At 39.1% G+C, this 27877-nt stretch overlaps 1 protein-coding gene across 8 annotated transcripts in view; it reads left to right on the top strand.

Moving 5' to 3' along the window:
- The window catches only part of POU2F1 (POU class 2 homeobox 1), a 102793-nt gene that overhangs the window by 37608 nt on the left and 37308 nt on the right, over positions 1-27877 (top strand). For 6 of the 8 annotated variants that reach the window (XM_050332979.1, XM_050332978.1, XM_050332977.1 and 3 more), the window contains exon 2: positions 21546-21611. In XM_050332979.1, the coding sequence (XP_050188936.1) occupies positions 21546-21611 (66 nt within the window). Of the gene's footprint in view, positions 1-16634; positions 16790-20324; positions 20408-21545; positions 21612-27877 lie in introns of those variants that run through there. The other 2 variants (XM_050332975.1, XM_050332976.1) reach the window with 2 other exon arrangements.

The following is a 27877-nucleotide window of genomic DNA, read 5'->3' as shown; positions in this document are numbered from 1 at the left end:
TTATACAACAGGGAACAAATAAAGTGCTAACCAAAGGGGATTAGGAAGAAACTTCTCTGGTAAGTAGGCTATTCCATGGGTGTCCACTGTGAAGTTTCTTGTACCTTGTATTAATCATGGTCAGGCAACTTTTAGGTTAAGTGATTCATCTCTTCCCAATAACTCTTTATGGCCACTTAAACAGATGCTCTGTGTTGATTTGAATAGAAATGTGTAGCTGGAAAGACTGCTTAGGGAATCAAAGTTTAAATTTTGTTATACACAAGATCTCTTTCCAGAGGAGAGAGCCTCTGGAGAAGGGCCAGGGCCTGCCACCATCAAGTGTAACCAGAAACCTGACAAAGAAGTAGCATGACTATTATTTGCAACCGGGGTATGTGGTCAAAGCTGTGAGTGAGGAGGAGAATTTGCAGCGTCACATCTGTGCTAGAGAGGCCAGTGGAATCAACCTTACAATTTAGAGGATTTTTATAGCTAAAATAGGGGGTATGTGATGTAGAACTAGAAGTATGTCTGATTTCAAGTGTGATAATATAAAAAAAAACCCTTGTTAGTAAAAATTGGTATTAAAAACAAATAAGGTGAGCTCAGCAGCAATAAAAATACCCTTTAATAGGATACGTATGTTTCTGTAATTAGGCAGGACAAAAACCTAAGAATTTAATTATTAATTTGACCATTAATTTAATAGCCAAACTGATGATTCATTACACAGGTAGGATAGATTAGCTGTGAGCTGAAGTTAACACTGTATGATTTCAAACTTGCACAGTGAAGTAAAATTTGAAAGAGGAGTTGTGAGGAATGCTGTTTGAAGGGACTTCCTGATCTTGTAGTCTACCTCTTGACTCCTGCAGCCAAATTAATTTCTGAGAGCATGGATGTCAGTGAAATGTGCAAGCACAGATGGCTAGTATTTTAAAAACAATATAAAAATGAGGGAAATCAAAGAATAAACTCAGTGATGACGATTTATTTAAATTGTACCTCTGCTACCGGGTAACTCCATCAACAGAAACTGCTTGACAGAGAAGTGCCTGTCCATACTCTGGTATTTAGAAGGATGCCATGAATTTTTTAGATTTAAAGAAAGGAGAAAAAAAAGGTTTATTGAAGAATAAATATAGTAAATACCTTACATGGCTTCCTTCCTCCTCATGAGGCAAAGAGTAGTCCAGATGGGGGGCTGGTCTTCTCTATTTTTCTGCTGCCCTGGGAGACCAGGAGTCCCAGCTCTACCTTCATCAGTTTGCTCACTGTACTCTCCTGAAATAGCAACCTGTGTTTTCTCCTCACAGGGGTTATGTCCTGGCTAGCAAATAAGGATGAGAGGCAGTGGCAGGGTTTGGGAAGCACTGTTTGATGTAGCCATGTGGAATTACAGTATCTGCCTTTCTCAAGCTATTGAAATGCAAGTACACAAGAAATGCCCTAATCTGTTTTTCCTAATGGTGTTTAGCAAGCTGCTAAAGCTCAAATAATGTCAATAAATGCCTTTATTTCAAAATTTACCTCTAACACTTGTTGTCATTGTGTGATAAAGGATATCTGCAGGTAGGATTTCATGAGCCAAAGGGAATCACCTTAGCAGGTTGTTGTCAAAAAGTGCAGCACCTCTACCCCTGATCCCCAACCACCCCCTTCATCTCACTTATCAGCTTCTTGGTCTAGTTAAACACATCTGTGGCCTGATAAAGCAGTGCCAAAACCCCACACCAATCCTTGAAAAAAAGATGAAATGGTGAGATTTCCACTCCCCTTTTGGGTGGGAGACACCTGAAGGGTTGACTAACCGAGGAGCTGTAGGTCCACAAGCACCTTTTGAAATGTGCAAAAGGATGAGGACCTGTGTTCTGACACAGATCACCACCTGCTTTTCATTGGCCCTAAGTGTTTCTTAAAAATGAAGAGAAAATGCCATTGTCAAAATAAATGGGAATGGGGAGAAAGAGGAATGCTTGAGACTGTATGAGTTGGATTTCTAAAATCTGCAAGACAAGGCAGCTTGCATTTAGTAATTTAGACTGACTGGAAAGAAATCTCTCTAATTTGTTGATGTTATGTATTTGTTGATGTCAGTAAATCTTAAGTGGCCAAGGAAGCTGCAAAGGGAGTGGAAAACTGGTGAGTCAATAATGTCAAAAAATGGGGTAGTTTTATTTTAAAAGCTGGAGGTCAGTTGCACTTACTTGAATGACTAGATAATTTTATTTGCTGATAGACAATTTTGAGTCAGTAAATAAAATCTGATTTCAATTCATTCAGTTTTCTGTGGTAGGAGAGAAAGTCTCTTCAGATGAATTTGCTGTAAGCTTTTTCAGTTCTTGTTAAGATTAAAGCTCTGTTTTGTAATTGTATTGATAAAATGCACTCTTCTATAATGTATCTGATTTAGAATGGCTTACTTCATTGATTACCAAATTAAAGTGATACAAAATCAATAGTAACACATACTAAAAGGATTAAGGACAGGATAACCGAAAAATCTCTATATAGTTGTTAATGGAAAGTCAAAATCTACTAGCTGTGTCTTTTCCTTCAGCAAGTACTCTTCCATACCTGCCAGTGATGAGGAAGAAATATGGAAACTTCATGGGTGAAGTTTTCATGGGATGCAAAGATGGGTAGAGTTGCAGCTTTCAGATCAGTTACTGCAAAGGGATATAGGAGTCACCATGTATTTTAATTTGGCTAAATACAGTGTCAGCTAAATGTGTGACAAAAAAGATGCAGATTTTTTGACAGAGGAGTTTCTGCTCTGAAACACATACATTCCAAAAATCAGTTGAATTGTGATGACTTAGAGTCTGGAAATGGCTTTTGGAGTGAGACAGTACCTGTGGTAACAATTAAAATACTTGAATTGCAAGCTCAGTTGAGTCTAACCTTATGGTGCTGCTAGAAAATTTGTAATATCAAATGAGTTGTTAACAAAGCCAAAGATGTTTCTGAGAAGAGTAGTGAAGGATTCAGCATGTGAAAAACCTGTGAAACTGAATTTAAAAGTCAGAATCTGTGGTTACACCAAGTTTGACCTAGTGAGCGGTGACTTGCTCACAGAACATAAGGGGACTTCTGTTGAAGGAAGCCTCTTTAACCAGCCCAAGGTGCATAACAAAATCCAGTTGCTGGAAACACATCCTGAGTGATTTCAGTCTAAAAGCATGCCTTATAAAAGAGGGACTGCTAGTTAAGAACTAAAGCTAAGAAAAAAGTATATAGCTCTACTTCTTAAAGTGCATTAATGACAATACAATGTTCTTAATCTAGTGCATCACCTGGAAGTTGAGGCCGAAGTTACACAGGAGAGTTTAATGGCCTTCTTTTATTATAAAAGTGCTGTGCTCATCTCCAAGACTCATCAGAAGTCAAAGCCTTCACTCCTCCCTGTTACCTTCTCCCTTCCCCTCCATTTGCTATCCAAGTTGTTTATAAGCAAGTACCACGTGTAGTGTTGGTGTTGATCAGGCCAAATGACATTCAAATTGTAGAGGGGCAATTCCATTGCAAGCTTGTCCTCAGCATGCATGAAATGCCGTGGATAGAAACCACAGTGGAGGTAAGAGCTGTAAAGGACAGAATCAGTTTTTCAGTCTTTATTTTAAATCTCTTTTCAGATGTACAGAACTTGCCTCTTTGTTGGTACAAAAGGTGCATCTGAGTGCGAGTGTGTGCACATCCATATTTGGTATTTGACATTTCATATTTATTTGTTATACCAGTATTAGCTGGTATACTGCTACTAATTCTTTCAAAATTACATGTTCACTTCCAGTTCACATCCTCTTCATTTTTCAGCTTCTCAGATTCCACACTGTGCCACCTGTATGTCCTTTCCATTTCATTCTGTAAATTGTGTAAACCTATTGGCTTGCAATACAGGCAGAGAGCCTTCAGTTTTTAATTCTTTGGCTTTTATTAACATGCAGTGGACTGCTAATGTGTGGTTCTAAAGTGCAAATTATGCCAGGCATATAGGGGAATACTAATTTTTTCTTCCTTCTAATGAATTGTGATTTTTTTTTTCTTTCTTTTCCCCAGTTGAATGGGCTTGAAGTCATCATTTTTAACATTAAATGGCGTGTTTCTCTTGCTCAGTGGTTGTACCCTGCTAAAGCTTTGTGTGTTTCCCTGGTCATTTTAATGCCACCAGCTCAGCTGTTGCTTTGAAGTGCTGCTGATTAGTCTGAAAAGAAATTTGGAAGGGAATGCAGAAAGGGGCAGAGAAGAAAACTAAATCTACTTAAGCAAGCGAGCAGCTTTCAAGTTAGCGATGGATTAAGGCAAGTTCCCTACAGGTGGGGTAATGGATAAAGCTCACAGGTGGACAAGGTCTTGTGTATGTGTTGATGAACGAATAAAATTTATAGTTGATGTCCAGTAGGCAATTAAGCTGCTCCTGTTTGCTTATGCATAAATGTACATTCTCCTATGGGACACCTGGCAGAAGGGTGGCCGCTTGAAACTGAATGCTCCTGGGTAAGCTTGCCATGCCCTCCTTGAAACACAGGCATCACTTGCAAAGAGATGGTTAAGGCAGGTACAAGAACAGGCATTTTGTAAAGTCAGCACAAACAGAAGTGGCTGATACTGAGCCTGTTTCTTATCACCTGCCTGCTCTTTTGGAAGCAGATAAGCGTCATGTTGTTATTCGTATGTTCAGCAGATTTCTAAAGGAAAGAGAGGTTTGTGTTATTTCTTTCTGACTTCTTTTTTCTGCTCTCCCTCATAAACAGTTGTCCAGTTTTAACCAAATTGAACAAATGATAAAATTTCAACGATATTATGTTCCTGTTGAATAAGTTAGAGATAAGATCTTTAGTTTATGTTCAGTAGTATAGGCATTCTTAATGCTCCAGGTACAAGATCTTTCTTGTTACGATTTTTCATGGAAATAGCTACTGTATTTTCATGCTCAAAAGTAGTCAAAAAGCAAATCAAATGCTAGGACTTACCAAGAAAAGATCAGAGTGCAAAGCAATATAAGAAAAAATAGCATGGTACCACAATCCATTTATGCTTCTTGGGTACTGCACTGTGCAGCTCTTCTCAGACATTCAACGAAAAAATATGTAGAAAAGCAGCATTAGGAATTACTTTATGGAATTCATTCACGCTTTTTATAAACAACTGTGTAGACTTGAGATTATCATCCTTGAAGATAGAGCTAAGGGGGGATATGACAGAAGTCAGTGAAGTGTCATGGGGAGGGAATAGAGGCTTACAGTTCATGGTTTCTTTCTGTCCAAGAAGTGGAGGAAGTGGAAGTAGTGCTCGAGCAGGAGATAGATTCAAAACAAAAGAAATAAAAATGTTTGGTGTATACTTTAACCATGAGACTCCTTGCTGCAGGCTGCTTCCTAAAAGTTTGCAGGGGTTCAGTGGAATGTTGATGCAGATTCATGGCAGGGTAAAATCTGTTGAGAGTTGCTTTAGCAACATCCTCTGTCCCAGAACTTACTGTCGTTTAGAATTGGGGGCAGGGGAGGATGGGCAATGTCTCAGGTACCTTTTGCCTGCACTTTTACCTGAGAATTAGCTTTTGGTTCCTGCTTCCCAAGATATCCATAGGATAACAGCAGGGATACATGGGCCCTTTCTTCTAAGCCTATAGGACTGTTCTTACTTGAAACCATGGCGTGAGTAGAGGAGAGGAGTTGCAGGCTTGGATGCAATAAAAGTAGGGAGCTGTGTGTGCAGGATGCAGAAGGGAGTGGAATGAATCTGTGTTTGTAGGTAAGGAACAAGGGAGAGGTTTTGTATGTGATGAACAATGGTTTGTCAGTCACAGGGTAACTTTGGATTTTTAGAATGAGACTCCAAAGGCTGATACAGAAAAAATACAATTAAACCCAGAAATGTTACCAGGCACCTGTCAGAGAGGTGATATCGTGAGGAAGTCTTAAAACTTGTCCAGAAGGATTTGAGTTTATGACTTCTCTCTTTCAGAGAAGTGTGTATTCTTGATGGCAAGGTGCAGAATAACTGGCATTTTCTAAATGCTGTAGTGTTTCTTAAACTTCAGTACCTTGCAGCAAAGAGAGAAGCCATTTCCTTTGCAGGCATCTCCTCCTGTAAATAACAGATATTCGCGTTATATGCTGAGCCAATTGCTGAACTAGGAGCAAATCCAGAGGTTTATTTTCCTGGTTTAATCAAGGAAGAATGGATGTGCCTTTTAGTAGATGTTTCCTTTACAAGATGCCGTAATTGGTGTTTCACTCGCTGAGTGTTTAAACTCTGTAGCCAATATGAAGCAGATACAACCTCTTTCTCATGGCCAGCTGTGCAAGTTGCTATGGGAACTCGGTGGGGACTATCTGCAGATTACTGCTCTGGGGACCACACCTGCCTTATTTGCATTCAATTTAATTTGGGGAAAATTCAAAAGACGAAAAGGGGAGTGTGAACCGGCCAGTAGGGCAGGCAAAAAAAGGGCTTGTCATTTTGAGACTGTCACGTTGGATGGAAAAGCTGCTCTTATTCACGGTTCCTGCAGACTCATGCAGCGTTCTGGATTTTGTAGCCTTTTTTTATGCATTTTGCCAGTGCTGTGAGGCTTGTTGGAAATGTAATGTCAAAGAGGGTTTGTTTTGTTTTTTGATTTGTTTGGTGGGTTTTTTATGTGTGTTATTGGCCCTGACTTAGTTAAATCCCAGAGAATTTGCCAACTTTGTCTGTATTTTTAATGAGTAATCTCCCTGTGGTGGTGAGGGATTGTGAAGGCAATGTGGAATACAGGTCCTTCTTTTAAAATGGCATGTTAGATCAACTCAGTGCAGTATTAAAATGTCAGTGCAATATTGAGTGTTGCTAAAGAGCTTAGCTTGAGGGTTGTGTGGGGTTTTTTGGGTTTTTGTTTTGTTTTGTTTTGTTTTTCTGAATGCTGAATTGCTCTTTTTTCAGTGGTGACTGGGACTTCCTAAGAAGGGTGGGGAATGATTTTCATTCAAGTCAGCAGCAGTGGTCAGTTGGCAACTCTGGGGCTGTTTGTGGCTGCATTTTTAGGGATGATGGTATCCTGGCACTTAGGAGTTTTACTTTCTTCTTGCTTGTTCATTCTCACTACAGCACCTTGCCTTTTGACCAGGACTGGACAAAAGTGATGAAAACAGCACTGTATGCTGACTTGCTCTTTATATTATTTCTTCCCCTGGGTTGGCAAACTGCCTTGGTACCTGTCTGTAGGAAAACAGAACATGTAAACTGTTTCCAGAGCAGTAGGCTTAGAAACTTGAGAAATCTGAGATCACTATCTCAGTTCTTAAAAAAAATAAACATACTATAAAACATAAACATACAGTATATATTGTTTTGTATAAATCACAAAATATGTATAAATGCACAAAAAGTATATGTGTTTATATATTAAACATCTAAAGTTCCTATAAACATATACATTACAAGTGTATTTATATATTTAAAAAAATGTAGAGGGTTAATGTCTGATTGTCTGCTTGTAAACATTTTCAGTTCTGATTTATTGTTAATGGTACTAGAGCCATGGTCTCCTTGAAGATTCCAGTTTTCAGCCTTTTGTGATGCTGTAGACCAACCTACAGCATTTTATATAGTGACCTCAGAACTTTACAAGGTGTCCTTCTTGTTTAATTGCTGTAGGTTGGTCTAGTGTGATAGGGTTATTAGCAGTTATTTTTAAATTCATCTGTGAACAGTTCCTTGAATTTAGGGTTTGGTGCTTTAAACTAGGTCTGTGCTAAACAACTTAATGGTGTAATTTTAGCTGTTACTGTGCTGCTACTTCTGTTTCTCACCAACAGTTCCCCAGTTTTTTACTTTACTTAGTTCTAATGTCTTCAACACATCTGATGAAAACAAGTGAGAGTTAAGTCTTACGGTTTAGAAATCACATTTCCATTTCTGAGCATGGAAATGGTGTGTGTGAGACCAGAAATGAGAGTATTCTCAAGAGTGGCACTGGAGGGGTATGTGCATATTTAAGTGTACTAATTGATACAAGTTGTCACCCTTAGGGCTAAGAGTCAGTGTCTCAAAGAGGAAATAAACAGTCGTTGTGAGAGTTTGTCACACAAGATGCACGATAGAGTTCATAAGAATGGAACATATCAGTGGGCCTAAACTGTAGACAATAAAAGTTTTAAGGCAACATTCCTGCTGAAAACATCTTTTCATAGTTGCTTGTTTCTGTGGCCTTGCTGCCTTTGTGCTTCAACAGGGTCAACAGTTCTCCCCTTGGATTAAAAAACAGATTTGGGTTAGTGTTTCTCCTTGCAACTGAGGTAGTTTTGAGACAGTTGGAGCAGTTTTAATTCTCCTGTGCAGTTGTGTAAGAGGCAGCAGCGCTGGATTTTTGCTGACTCAGCATTCATGGCCCACGGCCGTGGTACTGAAGGCATTTATTCAGGACCCTAAATTAAGTGTCCTGCTTTTAATTTTTGTTTCTCTGTGAAAACGGTGAGATATGCATATAAAACTTGTGTTTTGTTGAGGAATGGGCTATTAAGAATTGAAGTATTCTGGACATTGCTTTTAAAAAACTTTGTTTTAAAGTTTGTTTAAAAAACTAATGTTTTCAGCTAGCTTCTTTTAGTCTATAATTTTTTGAGTAGGTTGTGAATTTCTTTTGAGAGGATTCTGCATCTGTCGACTTAACATTTCCAATCAAAATAAATTGCACAAATTGAGGCAGTGTGGAAAAGTTTATCACTTCCCTGATTTGTTGGAGATGTAAACAGGACGTTCCTGTCTTCAGTGGTGTGTCCATGGACCTGCAAATAAAATGTGCATGTCTTCCCAGCAAATCCTCTGTAAACACAGCCACAGGTGTCAGTCATACTGCTTGCACTTCAGCATTGCTTCTAGTAAACCTGTTCTTGTGGTTATTTCCTGGAAAAACTAATCAATGCCTTTTCTGCTTTAGCACAGCATAGCTACTAAAATGGGCAAAAGAGGCTTCTGAATATTTCCTGGAAAAGCTCATGTAGGTAGTACTTCATATGTGTAGTTATGCTGTGGTTTTCACTCTCTGCTGTTCTTAAATTATTGTAAATTAAAGACCCACATGCCCAAGAACTTAGTTTTGGGGTTTTTGTTTTTGTTTTCTTCTGTCTGATAGCAAATACAGTCGTATGTTAGCTCTGACCATCCAAAATGATGGATACTTGGATAGGTGTGCTGATGGATGGAATCAGTGTCTGCAGTGTGAATAACTCTGTTTCTCTCTTCATATCTCGCATCTGGCAATTTTTTGTTCGATTTGTAACATACAAAGCAGCTTGTCTGGAATTTGGCCTTTTCCTCTTTTGAGATCAAATAATTTAAGCTTCAGAAAGCAGCATTCTCATGACATGTCTTGTGGTTCCTACAGGTGTTAATAGTGTCTGTATCAGTGTGCTGAGGGCATTAAAGCAATATCCTCCTTCAGATTTGAGATAGTTATTAAAGGAAGAGGGAGCAAAAGCAGTTTCTGTAGGGCATGGTGATAACAGCCCTGCAACTGCGATTCATACGATGAACTGGAGAGATTTTGCATGTGCTTCTTTCTGTTAATTTTGTTTGTCAGACACTAATTCTAACTAGAGCTAAACAGTATTTGTGCTGTTGATCTTGATGAATCCAGTTGACTTCAGCAGGAATCGTAGTGAACTTACACCTGTGACTTTGATTTATGTATTTTGAGAGTGACCTGTCGTGTAGTTAATGACAAGTAGTGTGGAGACTGGGTTTTGAATTGAGCAGTGCTGTATGGTTAAGTCATATACTGAATTAGCCTGTTCTTTGTAGAGACCCTATTCATCAAGCTGGACTAGTAATTGCTACTTTGGCAAAGTGCTGAACAGAGAAACAGCGTGTTTGCATAAGGCATTATGTTTTGGTTTGCAGGTGAATTTAAAAATAATGTTTTTGAGCTTTGAGGGCCTGCCCCTGCTACATGAGTGGACATGGGGAGGCAAAATGAATGCTTTTGGAGGCATCACTGTATGTGTATTCCAAAATGTAACATGTCATACAACTACTTAAACAAATACTGTTTTTGGTATTTGAACTTGGCATAAGTACCCTTCATATGTTGTCAGATCAGTTATGTTGTGATTTGCATATTAGTTAATATTTATTTTACTGAAATATTTTTAGTGTGTTTTGCAATAACAATTTGAAACTAGCAATATTTATGCCACCTGCTTTGCTTGGTGTTCTGGTGTATGAACTGCATTCACCTTCTCCATTCAGATGTGTGCACAGTTCCAGTAGCCACTGCATGTGTGGAAGACAGTGACCCCACGTTAGGTGTAGGGGATACCTGAGGATTGGCTGGCATTCCCTGCCAAGGGAAGTTTGGGATCACCCCACTCCTCGTGAGGGCTGGTGCCTGGTGATGCTCCAGGTTCTCCAGCTGCCCCAAGCTGCAGCATCCCATAAAAGCTTGCAAGTTTTTCAAGGTGCTTTTTTTTGTTGTTTGTTTGTTTGTTTTTGGAAGGGGAAGATATGGTCCTCCCCCCCCCCCCCATCGCTATAACAGACCTGTGTCCTTGAATTGCCCCGTTTTATCTTACTCTGATAAATGTTGAAGTTCTACTGATTTTGTTCTTCAGCCCTCCCTTGTGTTTTCTTCATGTAACTTCACTATCAGTCTTCATTTCAGGCTTTGTTTGGTGTCCTTCAGTACTTTTTGAAAAGTAAAGTGAGGCATGCAAATCCTGTACAAGTAATAAAATATCAACTATGTTTACTAATAAGACAATATACATCTACCCGAAGTGTTCAGTAGTTGTCAGTGTGAAGTATTTTAGATTTGACAAACTAAGAATTTTAAAAAAAAAAATGAGACCCACATATGTGGACAAAAACTCAAAACAGGTGTTTGCCATACTATTGTAAGAAATTTTTTGTTGGTTAAAAAAAGAAAAAATCCTGCTTAAGTTTGGATACTACTTTTCTTATGCAAGTTTACTAGAGCAATATATATGTAGTGGTATAGAACCATGCCTCAAGTGTGGTGGGATCAGAGCATGATTTGCTCATTTTCTATGCTAATTCTAGTTAAATTGAAAGGAGGTAAATGCCCTGCAGAAAATAAAATGTGCTCGTGTGCAACAGCTCTGTGGCAGGTGGAACATGCTAGCTAAATCATACACATTTGTTTTCAAATGTGTGACACTTTGGGTTGTTTTTTGAATTAAGTTCCTGGAGTCAGTGCTTATGATGTAGTGTTTGGTGCATTCAAATAAATAATAAAAAAAAAACCCAAACAAACAGGAAAGGTCTCAAGCTGGTATGAAATAGTCGTGAAAACCTTGAAAACATGATACGAGTGAAACAAGTGCTTAAATCAAGAGATATAACGACCAAATGTTTACCATCTTCAAAATATGCCATAATTTCTAAGTAAATGTTATGACAGTAAACATTCAACAGAATGAAAGAAAACTTTTATTTAAATATAATATGGATCTTTTCTTATGTACCATGGCTTGTGGGCAGTAGTGTTCAGATGATGCTGCAGAATGACAGAATTAGCCTTGAGTTTCAAATAAAGCTCAGTTTGCTTGTGAAAGTTATAATTCTGTAGTTTTTGAATAAGGGTGTTTATTTTCTCTTGTTGTATCTGCCCCTCCTCATATGGTGGTACTCTACTGTGAGTTTATTGTGGCCATGGTTTTCTTACTATAAAAAAATGGCTTAATTCATGGTAGTTTCTACCATGTGTGGACAAAAATAAGTTGAGACTTAAAAAGCCAAACCTACAAACAAACCCCTTTACATTAATGTGTCAGGTGCTTATGGGTATCTGCTGTCCTACACTGATAACATAAATTAACATTCCTGCTTATCTCTCCGCATATCTAATTTCCTTATAAAGAAAGTACACAAAAGAATTTTGACAGATATTTTGTGCAGTGAAAAGTTTTAAAGGACAGTTATGATACGAGTTTGTGAGAAGTAAAATTAGATGAAGATTGAAATTTCAATTAATAGCAATTGCCTAATGACCAGTAATTCTAAACGAGGCCAATTTTATTTGACTTTTCCAGACAACTGCTCTTTGACTTTACCAATTCTCAGATAAAATCAATTCTGTTGGCCAAAGTCAAAGGTGGTGGCTAAATTAGAGCTTAGTTTGCAGCCCCAACTATGAACAGGCTGCTGTCTGTCTGTAATTACTCTAAGAGGATTGTGCCACATTTAGTAACAGTTAATTCTGTTGACATGTACATGATTTTTGTAATTTTTTTTTATTTTAGTAGTGCGTTGGAGTTCTGTTTGTTGAAGTTTTTTGTAAGGTTTCATTTGGCTTGTGGGATGGAGATTGGAAAATGTTTGGAGTTAAAATGTGTGATACCCCTGCAGGGCAGAGTGTGCCTGTGGTGTGGCACAGGGAGAGCAGCTCACTCTGCTCTTTGCAGGGTTGGTTGGTGTTGTGCTCTGCTCTCAAAGTTTTGGTGACCACCCTTCTTCAGTAGTTCTTCAAGGTAAAATCTTGTAGGCAGAGATGCTCTAATGAAGGCAACACTCAAGCATCACAGTTGATACCTTATTTCCTTTCCCTGTATTTTGTATTCCATTTGTATGTATTCCTTTGCACTCCATTCCAAGCACACTGTTCAAAAGGGAAATAATGAGTTGTTGGGTAATCTCTCCATGTTGCATCTCCATGTTGCCCCTGAAGTTTGCAAAGGTCGTGCTTGTCACTGAGCTGCCTGGGGCAGGAATTTCTTAGCTGTCACAGGAAGGCAGGTAGTAAATGACATTTTACTATATATGCAAACACATCCATATAAAACTGAAGATTCTTTTCCCCCATAAATGTGTTGAATAGAATAATGTCTATAGTATCTTTGCCCTTTATCCCTTTAATTCAGCTTCTTTTGTATTGTTGGGGGGGGGGTTGGATTTTTTAAGAAAAGAAAAAAAAGAGAGACTGACCATCTGAAGTTAAGGGTTTAAATGTCCTTTCACTTTTACTATCTATAACACTTACAATAGATGACATTGGAGAATAATTTTATGGAGTTTACAGTCAGTTTGGCATAATAAATGAAATAAAAGAAGATGTAAAAAGAGATCTAAGCAAGAGTTGCATAGCCTGCAGGGGAAAATGAGTTTCTCTTTTCAAAAAACAAAGTTATTAAGAGATTGGGTATGGTCATTACAACTCGCTAAATAAAGTGACTTATTGAGGGGACAAACAGCAAAAGGAAAACATTCATTTGAAAAGGGAAGGTATGGAAGATACGTAAAGAGTGACAAAAAAGAAGTGAACGGGGTAGAATGAGTCTCCTGAATTGCAGGAGACCTGCAGACTCTGAGGTGTTTGGCTGAAGAATATCTACCTTTGTCATACCTGAGTTAGTGGCTTAGTTCCTCTGGTTTTAAGGGTGAGTATGAATAGAATTATGGGAGAAAAAAATCCTCAGTGTAAGACCTGTAGAACTAGGGGAAGAGGAGAGAAGTATTTTTTGAGATATCTGCAGTTTGACGGGATGTGGGGGGATTTTTACACTGATTGTCACAAGGGGCACCACTTTCTCCTCTTAGAGGTGCCTTTGGAGGGAAAATGAAACTGAGTGTTCAAAGAGTGCTATTTTTCTGAAACATGAGTACCAGAAGTATGATTTCGTTTGAGGGTATTAAGTAATTTTTAACATAAGAAACCAGAAAGAAAAAAATGGGCAGTGGTGTGGCAGAGCCTAAACAGAACTTTAAACCAACATATTCCACCACTGGTGTTGGAGCAGGGTGGAAGGCACCATTCCTCCCCAAACATTTTCCTTCTTGTGTCTTCAGGTCTCCTTCAGAAGGCTCTCAGATAAATAGCTGCAGTAAGTTGGCATAAATGAAACTGTAGGATGGTTTTTTGGCCAAAAATTAAGAACTTGGATGCCTTCTACCATGCAAACTATTGGAGAAGCAACTGGAGCAGTAGGGGTAAATTTAAAAAGAAAAAAAGTGGATATCCCATCCCTGGAAGTGTTCAAGGCCAGGTTGGATGAGACTTTGAGCAACCCAGTCTAGTGAAAGGTGTCCTTGCCCGTGGCAGAGGGCTTGGAACTTTATGATCTTTAGATCATATAGACCTTCCAATCCAAACCATTTTATGATTCAGTGAACTTACAGAAAGGGGGAGACAATAAAATTGTCAAAGAACAAAGTGGTCACTGGAAGAACAGTGTTGTTTTGGGATGTTTGTGGTTGGTTGGCTTGGGGTGGGAGTTTTTTTGTTAATTTGTCCTTTTTTTTGGCCAACTGTTAGTTTGACAGGGCAATGTACAAGTTTTTATTTCTATTAGCAGGTTAGTGGATGCTACAATTGAAATGAGCATTTGTGTGGGGTTCTGTGTTTGTGAGGTGGATTCATTGACACAGTTGGGAAGGGGAAGAAGCTTTCTACCTTGTCCTTTTTAGCTGTCCCTGCAGTGTTGATAGGGCAGCACCAACGCACTTACTACGGCTGCTTCAGGCATGTCCTTTTGGCCTTTGTTTGCTGGTTGATGGCTCTGTTGTTTGGTAAAGTCACCCATCACTGCCCTCGTGCCCGAATTCAACGGTCCCTTCCTGTGGTGTTGCACTCTTGATGCTGCACCTGTGCTCCACCAGCTCAACACCCTCGTTTGAAAAGGATCCCAAAGAGGACAATGCTGTCCTCCCACGCTACTGCTGCCTCAGCTCAACCACTGCCTAAACCAGCACTCACTTTGTGAAGGGCTTGGTTTGTTACACCGTTTGTGTCCAGGCTCTTCCAGTGAAGCAAACGGATTATCTCCCAGTGCACTCCAAAAGCATGTATGCAGGAGTGAAGTTTACTGAAGGTCTGTGAACCATGAAGACGTGCCTTAGAGGTCTCAATGGGACATGTGAATGAGTAGAAAAACAAGTTAGAAACAAGGTATTAGGAAAACCTATTCAGTGCACGCAGTTGTTTCCCTGCAGTAGGGAGCACCTTCCCCTTCTCTTCTTGCAATCTTTTTCAAGTGTAGATCATTCATGTTAAATATATAGCTGGGAACATCTTGTGTTAAGTAGAGATATGAACCTGAACAGAAGAAGAGGTCAAGCGTGGAAATAAATTCCAGTCAGTACTGGATGATTGAGAAGTCCCTTTTCTCTCGCTCCCTCTTGTTTGGAGAGGCGGTGCTTGAATTCACTTCAGAAATGAGGAGGAGAAAAGTACAACTAGGGTTTCCTTTAAAGGAAAAAACCCAAACAAACAAACAACAACTTACTCTTTAAATTCACATTAACATCTGGGAGTGGGTGGCTCAACCCTGTAATCATCTACATTATCACATTACATTTTCCTGATCAGAATATGGAATATTAAGTGTTGTGAATGTGCACATCACACTTGAGTTTTTATATAAGTGTTCTTGCTGTTTAGGACACTAGCATTTGATGGGTAAACAAACTATTCGAAATAGTTTAATAAATCTTTATAGTTGGTACACTTAGTTCTGTGGACTGCCTTTGGAAAAGAAGATGGATTTCTCCATGAACTAAAGCCTCTTCCCAGTTCTCCAGTGCCTCAATGTACTTTGTGGTCACAGCAATGAGCACATTCTGGTTATCACTGAGTGGTTCAAAGATGCAGTGCGGGTGAGATGTGCCCCTTTCACAGACCACAATTCCACCGCAAGCTGTATTTAGCCATATTGTGTATGTGTTTGAAGGGGTTAGTAATAGATTATTGTTTTTCTTTTTTTTTCTTGGAAGTCATTGGAAAGCAAAAGACTAAATCTATTTTGATTTCACTTGGGATAGATTAATGGGTGTCAAGTGTTACATAATACTTGACATATCCACTGCTGTTAAGTTGGCCATGGCAAAGGGATTACCCGATAATGAATCACCAAGCTCTTTAGCTGTTTAAAGGGAATCCTGCCGCTTCCTTGCCCTGGTGGCACTCCCTTCCCTGCCCGGGACCTTCCTGTGACACTGCGTGTTCAGGTGTGGAAAACCCCACGCTGATGTGCAAGCACCGGTTTGACAGCTTTGTGTTCGCCTTCTACCTTGCTAATTGTTTTTGTGGGATTATTCAGATTGTGTAGAAAGCTTTTTCCAAATCCCCTTTATTACTGAAGTTATTGTTGCCAGCAGGAATAAGATTAAAGGTGCTTAAGTCTGTAGAGTTGTTTCTAATTTGTACGTGTCATTTCAGTGGCATTTGAACAGAACTCTGTCTCTTCCCCTCCCTTCTCCCCTGCGGTACTGTACTTGAGTTAGGGCTGAGAAGCCAAGCTATTGGAAGAAAATTCATTTTGTTCCCTAATTATTATGCTGGCACTCGGGAGATAATTTTTCCCTTCATGCACTGCCAATTAATATGCAAATGAGCTGATAAATATTTATACCGCGATTTAAATTATGCAGGGAGTGCTTTCAGTGTACTCTGCAAATGAATTGTTCATGGACTTCAAAGTGCTGGCTGCTGTGCTAACGAGAGGAGATTTGCATAAGGCCCTAATCAGGCGCATACTGATTAAGCTTCATTATGGAAACTGCCAGCTGCAATCTTTGTTTCTATTTTATTACAAAAAGGGGAACTTTTCACGCTTCAGTCGCCTTGACAATGTCAGACACAGCTAGTAGGAGAGACTAAAACTCCACACAGCAACTGAAGTTTCCCTGTTCAGTTGAAGATTGCTATGGTGTAACTGAAGTTGTATTTCTCCCCCCACCTCCCCACTCCCTTTCGTGTTCGGTCAGAGCAGTAGTGTAGATTTGATAGAAATTGCCATTCTCCCATTCCTTGGACTATCTGAACCTGTAGAGGAGACCACAGCAATGCTGGACTGCAGCGACTACGTTCTAGGTGGGTACCAGCTCAGCTCTTTCTTACGGACATGGATGCTGCGAGATTGACTATGCATAGAGGCTTAATCACATATGCAGAGGCTAGAGAGGGTATTTGGGAGGCTGGAGCTCACCAGTGAATCAGCAGCAAGTAGCTGCCTGGTAGATAGATAGCTAGATCTGTACCAGGGAAAATACATGGCTTGTTTTTTGTTGTTGTTGGTTTTTTTTCCCCTCCCTCCTTTCCCTTACTCCAGGAGAATTCGTTTCCTCTGCACAGATTTGGGTGATATTAATACAGACTTTTTGCTTTTAGGATTTCAATCTAAGAAGCATTTGGCTTATAACAAACACTGGACTTGACTTGCATATCCCTGTGTTATGAATTTTCAAGCATTAAAACAAATGAGAGGGGAGCCTCAGTCTCAAAGAATTTAGTAGCTGTATTGAGCCATTCCACAACAGAATGCATGTTATGTCTGTGTATTTTTAATATAGCGAGGTTCTTCGTGCGTAATAGAAAATAAGGTGGAGTGTGCAGTGGTTGCCATTGATACCGTTGCAAGCTGTGCTTAAGGTTACTGGGATAATATATTTCCTGCGCCGAGATTCCACCAGGACTGCAGAACAGATATGCCATAATTTCTTCTTCATGTCTTTTAAAACTATTTATAGCAATGGATCATCCCAATTTTACAATAGGTTTTATTTATTTTCAAGGCTTTTTCCGTAAAGCTCAATGTGTGTGTGTGTGTGTATGTATATATTTATTTATTATTCTTTTTGTTCCATCATACAAGTTCATGTAAGAACTTATATGTCAAAGAGAGAGAATATATTTTTGGATGGCAAATTTTGCAGCAGGCATCTGAATATGTTTGCTTCTGAATATGATGTGGGGTTTTTTAAAAATTAATTTCTAAAGAATTCTTGGCATGTTTTCGCTTACATTGTACTTGGGTTTTTCCATGCATATCAATGAATCATTTATTACTGGTGCTGATGGAGCATCAGGCAGTTTCACTTTGATGGGTGAAAGGAAACAGTTAATGGCAATATAACCTTGTTAAAATTTTCAGTGTTTTACCAGCTGTACAGTCCCTGATACTCCAGCTTAGTCCAGTGTCTGCTGCTGCTTTCTTCTACATGCCTTTGGAAACGCTCCTGAGGGTGTGTGAGAGCCTGGCACAGCACTGCCTGGCGACACCTCAGCCCTGCTAGCAGAGTAGCAGTCCGGAATGTATTCGCTCCTGAGAGTTTGATTTCAATCATGCACCTGCTGCTTTCGATCCTTCCTTCTGTGGAGTTTGTTTTTTTAGATAATGTTGGCAGAAGTTGTAGCCCAGGGCCTTTATTTAAAACCCGAGCAAGATCTAAAGGAAGAAGAAAAGGTGAAGGCATTAAGGTTTAGGGGTTTTTTATTAGCCCACTTCATTTGTTTATTCTTTTAACTTTAAAGCAGAAATTGTATGAGCATGTATAAACCAAATAACCTTTTTATTTGACATATAATGAGTCTGTAGGTTCAGTATCCTGCGGATATGAGTCTGTTTTGCTGGTAGCAGTTTTGTGCTTCAGATGTATGTCCTACCATTTGCAATGGAAATAGCGCCATTGTTCTTGATACTTTACATGCAGAAGGCCCACAGATTGAACAAGAAATAGTCAACTGGTGAAATAATGGATGCTATCCTTCCTTTGAACCTGAGCACTACCAGAAAGGTGTTTCTTCTTCCAACTTGCTACTTTTTTGCAATAGCAACATTTGAGATCTATCCTTTGTTAAGGATAGATCTTTACAATAAAATATTCCTCATCTAGACAAGCTTTTGGTACTTAAGTAAACTTTATGTATATGCTTAGTACTAGAAAACACTGAAAACCTTTTCTAAAAGGATTTATTTTGCAGCACAGTCCCACAGAAAAATGTCTTACCTTGCTTTATGGAAGGAGGTCTCTACAGTTATAACTTTGTGTAACTGAGCAAACTTGCTCATCATGCAGGAAGTCACTGCCTTGCTTGGAGTTCTGTGCACAGGACACCTATGTCCCCTCCTCTGGGTTTCTACCATTAGTATCCTGTACTGTAGCTCCAATTTGGCCAACAAACCAGCAACAGGAGGCCCTGAGTTGTTCTTCTTGCATGAGTTTTCTGAAGTGACTCAAGGAATGGATCCCATGTTGTTGAGAGACAATCTTCTCAGCCTGTGCTCTTCCCTTTTGTGGTCAGTTGTATGGTGAGTTCAGGCCACCCCTTTGCTCTAGGCTTAAAAATGTACATTCTACATCCAGTAGCACCATGAGTTAGCCCAGTTTCCACAACCAAATGTATTTGACTTGTAAGTTCTCTTTGCTCATTTTCCAGTCAGATGGAGACTCTTGATGTTTGCATCGAAAGCAGAGACTCCCATTCAGTGTCCTCTAAACACAAACTACTTTCAGTAGCCCTCTGTGTGTAAAAGAATGAATTAATGCTGTTTATCAAATGCATGTTGCCTGTAATCACTCTAAATAAAAATGCTGTTGCCACAAGAGTAAACTCGATTTAAGGTATATGCAGTGTCTAGTTAGAAATGTGCATTATATTTATTTTACACACAGATTTATCTGCAGAGAGGGCTGTGTCAACAGCAAACATTTCTGTGTGGTCAGTGGAACCCATGTTCTGCTTCTTGAGTGTGGATCATGCTGTCCAAATATGGAAAATGACAAAATAAGGAGCCTGGAGGCAAAAGGTTCTGCTTACTAGCAAACTTAGCACAGTTCTGTCTTTCAAGACTGAAGTCACAGCTTGAATATGCTAAGCAGTAGTTGTGAAAAACGGGGCAAAACTTACAGCTTCTTGCTGAAGTGTAGGCCAGCAGTGCTTAACTGCAAAGTTTCTCCTCTTTCTCTCAAAAAGCAGTTTAACACATCTGCCTTTATATTAAGAGTTACACTGATAGTTCAGATCTCTTTTACAGGTGATTGAACATTTGAAAGATGTAAGAATAGGCATAGGAACTTTCTGGGAAGACTTGAGGCTCTGGAGGGGATGTGTTAACTTGTCAGGGGAAGTTTCCTGCTTGTTACACTCCTATGGGTTTTCAGGGCTCTATTGGGTTCAACTGCCATGGTTGTTTATGTGGAAAATTATATTAGTTTTAAAAATATTGATCACAGAATTACAGAATGGTTTGGGTTGGAAGAAAATCATCTGGTTCCAACCAAAGGCAGGGATACATTCCACTAGACCAGGTTGCTCAAAGCCCCATCCAACCTGGCCTGGAATTCTTCCAGGACTGTGGCATCCACGCTGTCTCTGAACAACCCGTTCCTGTGCCTGACCACCTTTTTATCCTAATAGCCAGTCCAAACCTGCCCTATTTCAGTTTAAAGCCATTCTCCCTTGTCCTGTCACTATATGCTCTTGTAAAAAGTCCCTCACCAGCTCTCTTGTAGGCTCCCTTTAGTTACTGGGGGGCTGCTGTAAGATCTTACTGAACCTTCTCTTCTTCAGGCAGAACAACACCAACTGTCTGTCCCCACAGCAGAGATGCTCCTTCCCTTTAAGCAGCATGGTGGCCTGCCCTGGACTTGCTCCAGCACGTGCATGTCCCTCCTGTGCACTGGTGTCTCTGGGTAGTAGCAGGTGATGGTACGTGGCAATCGGGCATCTTCTCATTTCCAACTCTCACAGATGGCCAAACAGTGAAGTGTCTGGGCATTCTTGGAACTATCTGGGGTGGGGGGAAAGATGCAGCAGTTAATGCTGTTGCTGTATTCTTCTTCAGTCCATTGGTATTTTGGAAATCACTCCTTTGAAGAAAGTACATGGCAGAGCTAACCTTTCAAGCGCCTTGCAAGAGAATATCCTGGAATAGAGTTCATTTTAAGATCATTGAACTTGATTTTGGCTCGTTATGGGAGTGGAAGAATGGGCTTAAGGATTTGCTTACACTTCATTTTATGAACTGCTCTGTCTTGAGGTTCTGTTGGTATTTTTGGTTTGTGATAATGTGGCTCACTGGGGTTGGTAGCAAGGAAGGAGGAGGTAATAAGCTGGAAAACTGATGCTGTACACAGAACATCTGTATAGATTCTTATATAAGGAAACTATATTCTCTGTCTGCTGTCTGGAGAGGCCCTCTGCATTGCGCTACATTCAGCTGACAGGCTTTGAAACCAAGAACAGACTTGGCAATGAATTAATCCAGAAGGATGTAGAAAATTACTTGTTTTGTATTTATATGGATTTGCATGAATATGTAGGAAATATAAAATAACTTAGTGACATTCCAGTAAAACAGAAATGTAGTATTAGAAAAATGGCATCCATTTAATTGTAGTGACTGAATTTCCTTTCTCTTATCAAGGTGGGGTGGGGAGAACAAACACAAGAATAATATAGGCCATGGTGGTCAGACTTCACGGGTTTGAATCTTGCTGTAGTCATTATTCCTTCATCCTCCCCCTCCTTTTTTTTTCTTCTATGACTTTCATTGCATTGGAAATTAAGTTCCTACCTATCATTGCCCTCCAGCATGCTGTCTTTTATTCCCTTAATACCACCTTTTCACATATGGGAATAATGACAGAAAAATTTGAAACAATATTTATCTGGCAAATTCAGTGTTGTGCTCTGCTTCTGGTTGCTCTTTTTATGTTATAATCTGAATTAGAGTAAAGTACATAGGAAATTTCTGATGTTCTGTACTTCCCCTAGACAAAAAGGTATGAATAGATTTGGGGTTTTTTTGCTATATTGGTTTATCTTTATTTCTGTTTTAATGCAGACTCAAGAATGAACAATCCGTCAGAAACCAGTAAACCATCAATGGAGAGTGGGGACGGGAACACAGGTAAGAAATGATGAATTGGTGCACAGATATTTTTCTGGTGGAATTGAATGAATATTAAAAGCCAAATTTCTTTACCTGCTTATGGGGATAAAAAAATACCAAACCAAAAAAAACCCAAACCCCACTGTTTTTAGAGACTTAGGAACAATTTGGTCATTAACCATATTCTATTGGAGCACTACCCACACAATCTTAGATTCCCCTTCCCCCTTTTTCTGTCTGTAATTTTTATGACACTACAGAAGGCCTGGTGGCATTAGCTCTCCAGAAGTAGTCTTGTTTTTCCCTGGCAGAACATACCTTCGGCACTTCTGACTTTATCATTTATTTTTGGGTTGAAATTTTCCCTGGCAGATGTGGGCCACTGCCTGATCTTGTTTTCATTTTAGATTTCATTCAAGCTGTCACAACAGTTCTCAAGAACAAGTCAAAGGGAGAAAGGCTAATTTCTCAACATTAAAAAAAAAGTTACCCAGCTCTTCTGTAATTTCCTTGTATGTTAGATCAGAACCTTGACGATTTGGTCAAATTTTGTGCCAGGGCCAATGTGCCTTTTGGTGCATCCTTAAGATATGACCAAATTTTAAGCCCCTGGAGAAGGTTGTTACACCTCTATAGCTTAAGCATTCTATCTGATGCGTTAATTCTTTTCTGGAGGTGATTTAATGTTCACTTCAGAAGCAAGAGAAATGACAGTTCTGAATGGACAGTAAATAGTTTAACCTGACTCAGAATCTTTTCTGAGCTCAGAACAGCATTTGGGAAGAGAAAATTTTAATGAGAAGGAACTTGTTGCTTTGAGAGAAGTCTCATTACTTTGTGTGAGGGAATGTTATTTTTCCTCCTTGTGGTTCAGTAATAGGAGTTTAAAATAAAACTCTGGACTTGTGATGAAATTAACACTGTATTTCATTCTGTACTACTGTCTCCCCAGTCTTTGTGCAAGGCTTTAGTACAGCTGAGAGTGACTAAATGTTCCCAGTACTGATCTGAGAGGCTGGATGTTTTCTGCCAATGCGTGGTGTCAGTCCAGAGGAATTCTGCCTGCTTATTAATGTGTGTTTTGTCACTGGGCTCTCAGGTTTTTAATTGCCATTGTATTTTTAGTAGGAGAGGTATCAGTTCTTTCTGTGCACAAAAGTGTTTTATTATGTGTTTAATACTGGTTTAGGATGATATAAAACAGTATTTCCAAAAACATATGGACTGTAAATATTTCATGATTGTAAACAGCATCAAGAGAACAATGTTTTTTAAATATCCCTGTAGACTCCTTGTGGCTGGAGGTTGTGTGTAAACTCCTGAGAAAATTCAGATTTCCTTCTCTGTATGATCCCAGTTCCCAGCATATGCTTTTTCCAGGGTGCATTCCCAACACCCTTTCCTCAGTGCAGCTTTAACCAACAGTTTGACCTAAACTGAGCTGTTAGGAGGAGGATTTGTTTTATTCAAAGGTAACCCTTAAAAATAAATCCATTATCACAGATGCATTGCACCTGCTTTTGCAGAGCCCTGACTCGTCTCTCCAAGGCAAATATTTCATCATTGTGAAGGTGGGGGTCATGACATAGAATGGATGGATTGTAAAGCTGCATGTAGGTCCTTTCATGTTAAAAGGGGATACAATGTCTATATTTTTTATATTCTAATAGTAAGGTTAGTTATTACAAAAGTTTGACTCATATTGGTGTTTGGAACTTCGGAACATTACTTCTGTAGTTTAAATGTTACCATTTAAACTACATTTTCAGTTTTGTACCCTGATTATTATGTGAACTAAAATAATCTAGAATTTTTGAGCACCCTCTGTTCTACAGTCATTGTTTTGTTTTTAAATATAGAGCTCATAAACCACTGGAGATAGTGATTGATGGCATTTGTGATGTTTTTTGGGAGCTCAAGCATCAGTTGTATTAGTCAACTTGGCAAATGTTAAACACTGAAAGGAATACTCACAGAATGTCATTTTAGGCTTCTGATCATGGTGCTTAGGTTATGGTTCTGGACTCAGTGCATACTTAGTGGGAAAAAAGTCAGCTTTTAGCTTGGATGCTGAGGAATTGGGAGCACTATCGATTTTTCTTCAGTGCCTGTGCTCCTCAGATGTGCACCTCAGACAATGTGTGAAGATGAGTTTTATAAACACTCAGAGTTCTTATTTTTGTAACTTCCTGCAACTGTCTGTTTTCCAATGACATTTGTAAATCACTTGAGTCTGTTGTGCAAACACTACTAGTCTATCTTTTAAACCTCAGTGGATGTTTGTTTGGGTCATTCCTGTTTTAAACTGAAGTAAGATGATGCAACTTGAAAATTTTAAGAGAGATTACTGTAGGACATGAATTTACATTTGGCAGAACTAGTGTTCTCAGGAAAAAAACAACAGTTGCCACTGGTAAAGATGACAACATCAGTATTTTTCTGAGCTAACAGCTAAGTTTCATAGAGTTAACAAAGTAGGGTTTTGTATTTTGAGCTCTGACTATTTAGGGAACATAGTAAAGTCCCCTAAATATATTGGACACAATACAGTGGCTGAAATAGATTATAGCTTTAAAATCTTTGTGCTAGCTGGGCTTCCCTTTCGAACATCTGAAAAAGCAACCCATATTTCAGACAACTTAAAAACAACAACAAAAAAAATGAGTACAAGAGTTGTTGGATGGCTGTTTCCTTAAGAAAGTGAATTGATCCACTGGTCATCAATATTGTAGAGTTACAGTAATCTTTTCCAGTCTTTCAGTTGTGGGTGGACAGTCTGTGGTAGTAGCTACTGGAAAAAAGATAAGTAAGAAGAATGTCTTATAGTAAGTGGATAGTCTTTTGATGTACTTTTTATAGGCTGCAGCATAAAATTTTCCAAAACACCTTTGTTTGTTTGTTTAATGCGCCTTCTCTTTTAAAAGCTGTGTGAATGCAGCACTATGAAAACCAAGGTTATAATGACTATGGAAACTGTAGTATTATGACATGTGTTGACATAGCAGCAAAATAATAGTTTTTGTAAATATTTGGAAGGATTTTAAAGGTTCTTGTTTGCATTACTTCATTTCCAGAGACTGATTTTTCCAGTTTCCATAAGAAGGAGGTCTATAGGAAAGGGACCATAAAATATTCTTCAACTGCTAAAATTTTGGGCAAATACTAATGCTAAACTTCTTATTAGTAAATGTGAACAAGGAATCAACAATTCCTGAGCATTGGGTGTATCACTCTCTCAACACACTCAAGAGAGTTGGAGAGCCAGCAGGGAAAATGTACCGGTGGTGCTGGGAGATGTCCCCCAGAGCACAATGCACATCCCCACACCAGTCAGTTTTCAAATCTTTCTTCTTCATTCCTTTCCCTTTCTGAATTATTTCTTGCACCTTACTCCACATTTCCCCAGACCTGGAGTTCCTCACTCCTCTTCCTTTCTTATGCAATTTGCAAACTCAGACTGAAGTCAGATGATTCTGTTCTTGAATTCTTGGAGTTAAGTTGTTCTCCTGACTACAGGTGCAATGTTACCTTGCCCGCTCCATTTTGTCATGCCTTTACCCTCTACAGGTACAATTCCAAGATGGCATAAACTAATCCATGTTCAGGGTGTCCTGGTACTTAGTGTTCTGTTCCTTTCTCTGGAGAGGCACTGTATTAGTCTCCATTCAAACCACCTCTCTGAAGTAGTTAAACACATGACTGAATTTATGCCAGAATTTAAACGTGCTTAAGTTGCATTGGACCTCGACTATAAGGGTGAAATTTCATCCTACAGTTTGACTCAGTCTCAACAGCTCACTGGTGGAGCACCCAAAACAAACCAAACCAAACTACTTATAAACTACCAGAAAGGGCAGGACAGGGACAGTGTAGTTGGAACCAAGAAGAAAGTAGGGATGGGACACAGAGAGGTCCACTCCTTTTGAGTAGGAGATGGAAGATACATGAATACTTGGGATTGTTAAAATCCAAGTGCCTGTGATTGCATCTGCTGTGTCTATTAATCATTGTGGCTTTTTGTATTGAACTCTTATCTTGAGCAAAAGTGGCATGCTAGACTCACTTCATTTTCCTTTCTGAGCTTCAGAAACCATAGGCATCCTGTGATAAATGCAAGCGACCCGGGTGGCATTCCTTCCAAAACTAAAGCTTCACCCAAATGGGGAGGGAACACTGTGCTTCCAAACACCAAAGAAAGTTTAAGATGCAAGTAGAAGAGAGGGTGAACAGGTGTAGTGTGGGGTTTTTTTGCTCTGAGTTTGGTTTTGGGAGGGCTTGGAAGAGGGAGTCAGAGTCTTTCAAGTTTGAATTTAAAGAAAATGTTGTTTTCTCTCAGCGCCCAGCTAAGTTCTTTATTGGGACTTATGGAGATTTTGAGCTCAGTCTTGGAGCTTGCCTTGTTCAAAACTGTCACGTAGGAGGCTCGTTTCGGGTTTCCATATTTAGAGTCAGCAGAAGTGTTAAGTGGAGCATTTCTTCTGCACATGTGCTCAGTAGTGTTCTTTTAATATGGTATCGTGATTTGAGGCTCTTTTTGGAAGACAGTTAACTAGAGCAGCTTCACCTGTTTACCTAAGGTGAGGCTTCCAGCCCATCGTCTCAGAAACAGATAATGTTTGTACCCCCTGCAAGTTTCCACTTGGAACAAGGAGTATCTGCTTTACAGTAGGTTTTCTTGTCTGTATTTTTTTCGTACTTTGGAGTCCCCAGCCATACACTGAAAACTAATTCAAAGCTTCTGCTTAAAAGGGGTGGTGGTGTATTGTTTCCTTTGAATTACAGTAGCTATTTGTCAGGAATTATTTTTATATATTTATCCGATCATCTTTCCATTCTCTTTGGCCTTCTGTGTGAAAAGAATTCTGCAGTTTACTGGAAAGAATGAAAATTTTTCTAGCTTTTTCCAGCAGACCTTTTTTATCTACCTTTCTTTGGAGAAAGTCAACCAAGTTGCATTCATTCAGGATCAGTTCAGGCCAGTGATAGTCCTTCTGTTCACTTTGAATTGGAATTTTAAACTCATTAGGCAAAATAATTTTATGCAGTTTAAAGATGGAATATTTTTAACACATATGTCTCCAAAGTTTGTAAACCTTGGCCCAAAGCATAGAATTGAGAACGTTAGAGTAGACCAACTCTTCTCCCACGGCATCTCCACCAAAGACGCATCAAAAGGCCACCTTTTTATGTCCTACACGGATGCCAGACTATCTCCACTGTGTCTGTATTTAATTGGACAGCGAGTCAGTCTTTGGAAATGTTATCTGTGTAAGCTGTTTGTAGGTCAAAATAGCAATGTAAAATACTGGGTAGTCTATTTTACTAATCACATTTTATGCCTACTTGCTTTTGCAGATGTTTCTAAGGAATAGCAACCCCCTGTTGTTGTTTAATAACTGTGACTCTTTTGCTTAGTAGATAACCTAGATTTTTATGGCAAAGAATGCGGGTGATGGAAGGAATTTTGAAGTAGGAGTTAACTGAACACCTGTCCACGAACACCTGAACAAAATCTGATTGTCATGAAGAGTAAACATGCAAGTCTAAAACTGGTTTTGCTTCATTTCAGTCATACAATTTTAAAGATTGTATCATCTGTTCTAGAAATTCCGCACAACCTGATACACTTGGAGTCTCCCTTTTAATTTTTAGCCACTGTGGGTAGTAACACCCTACACACAAACCCGCTTTTTGACAATTGCTAATGTTGATTTTATTATCTCCCCTCAGAATGATTCTTAAAAGTTTGTATTTGTAGTACCTCCTGGCAGAAGAGAATTCTGTGGTACTGTCTTGTGGAAAAAATGTTGGGTATTTTTCTTTCCCTTCTCACAGCCAGATTATTTTGGACTTGTTTGGGAGTTTTAATGTTTTTTGAAGTTTTTAGGACAAAGTCTTCAAAAATGTAGGAAAATAATCAGTTTTTAGTTATACAACAGGGAGTGAAAACAGAAGCAAGCCCAGGCAGTTATCTTATCTAATGAGAGCTTTGCACAAATTTTAATGGAAATGTGGAGGTATCTTTTATCAAAAGAGTAAAACTGTGACCCATAACTGCTATTTATATGTGGAACTTCTATTTTCATCAAGTATTATTTTACCTGTCTTTAATGAAAGGTGACCTGATATGAACCTGAACTTGAAGATAGCTTTCAGTTGCTGATTAGAGAGTGCATGGAGAAGGGAAACACAATTTAATCTTAGCAGAGTGCACTCATTTGGTTCTCAAACCATGTAGAGAATTACGGGGTATAGATCTATCTACAATGTAGATAGAAACACAG

Source organism: Myiozetetes cayanensis, unplaced genomic scaffold (genome assembly GCF_022539395.1).
Source record: "Myiozetetes cayanensis isolate MyiCay16 unplaced genomic scaffold, myiCay2020 scf5-8, whole genome shotgun sequence".
Taxonomy (NCBI): Eukaryota; Metazoa; Chordata; class Aves; order Passeriformes; family Tyrannidae; genus Myiozetetes; species Myiozetetes cayanensis.
Note: the sequence above shows the minus strand (reverse complement) of the source record. Positions and strands in the feature narration are given on the sequence as shown.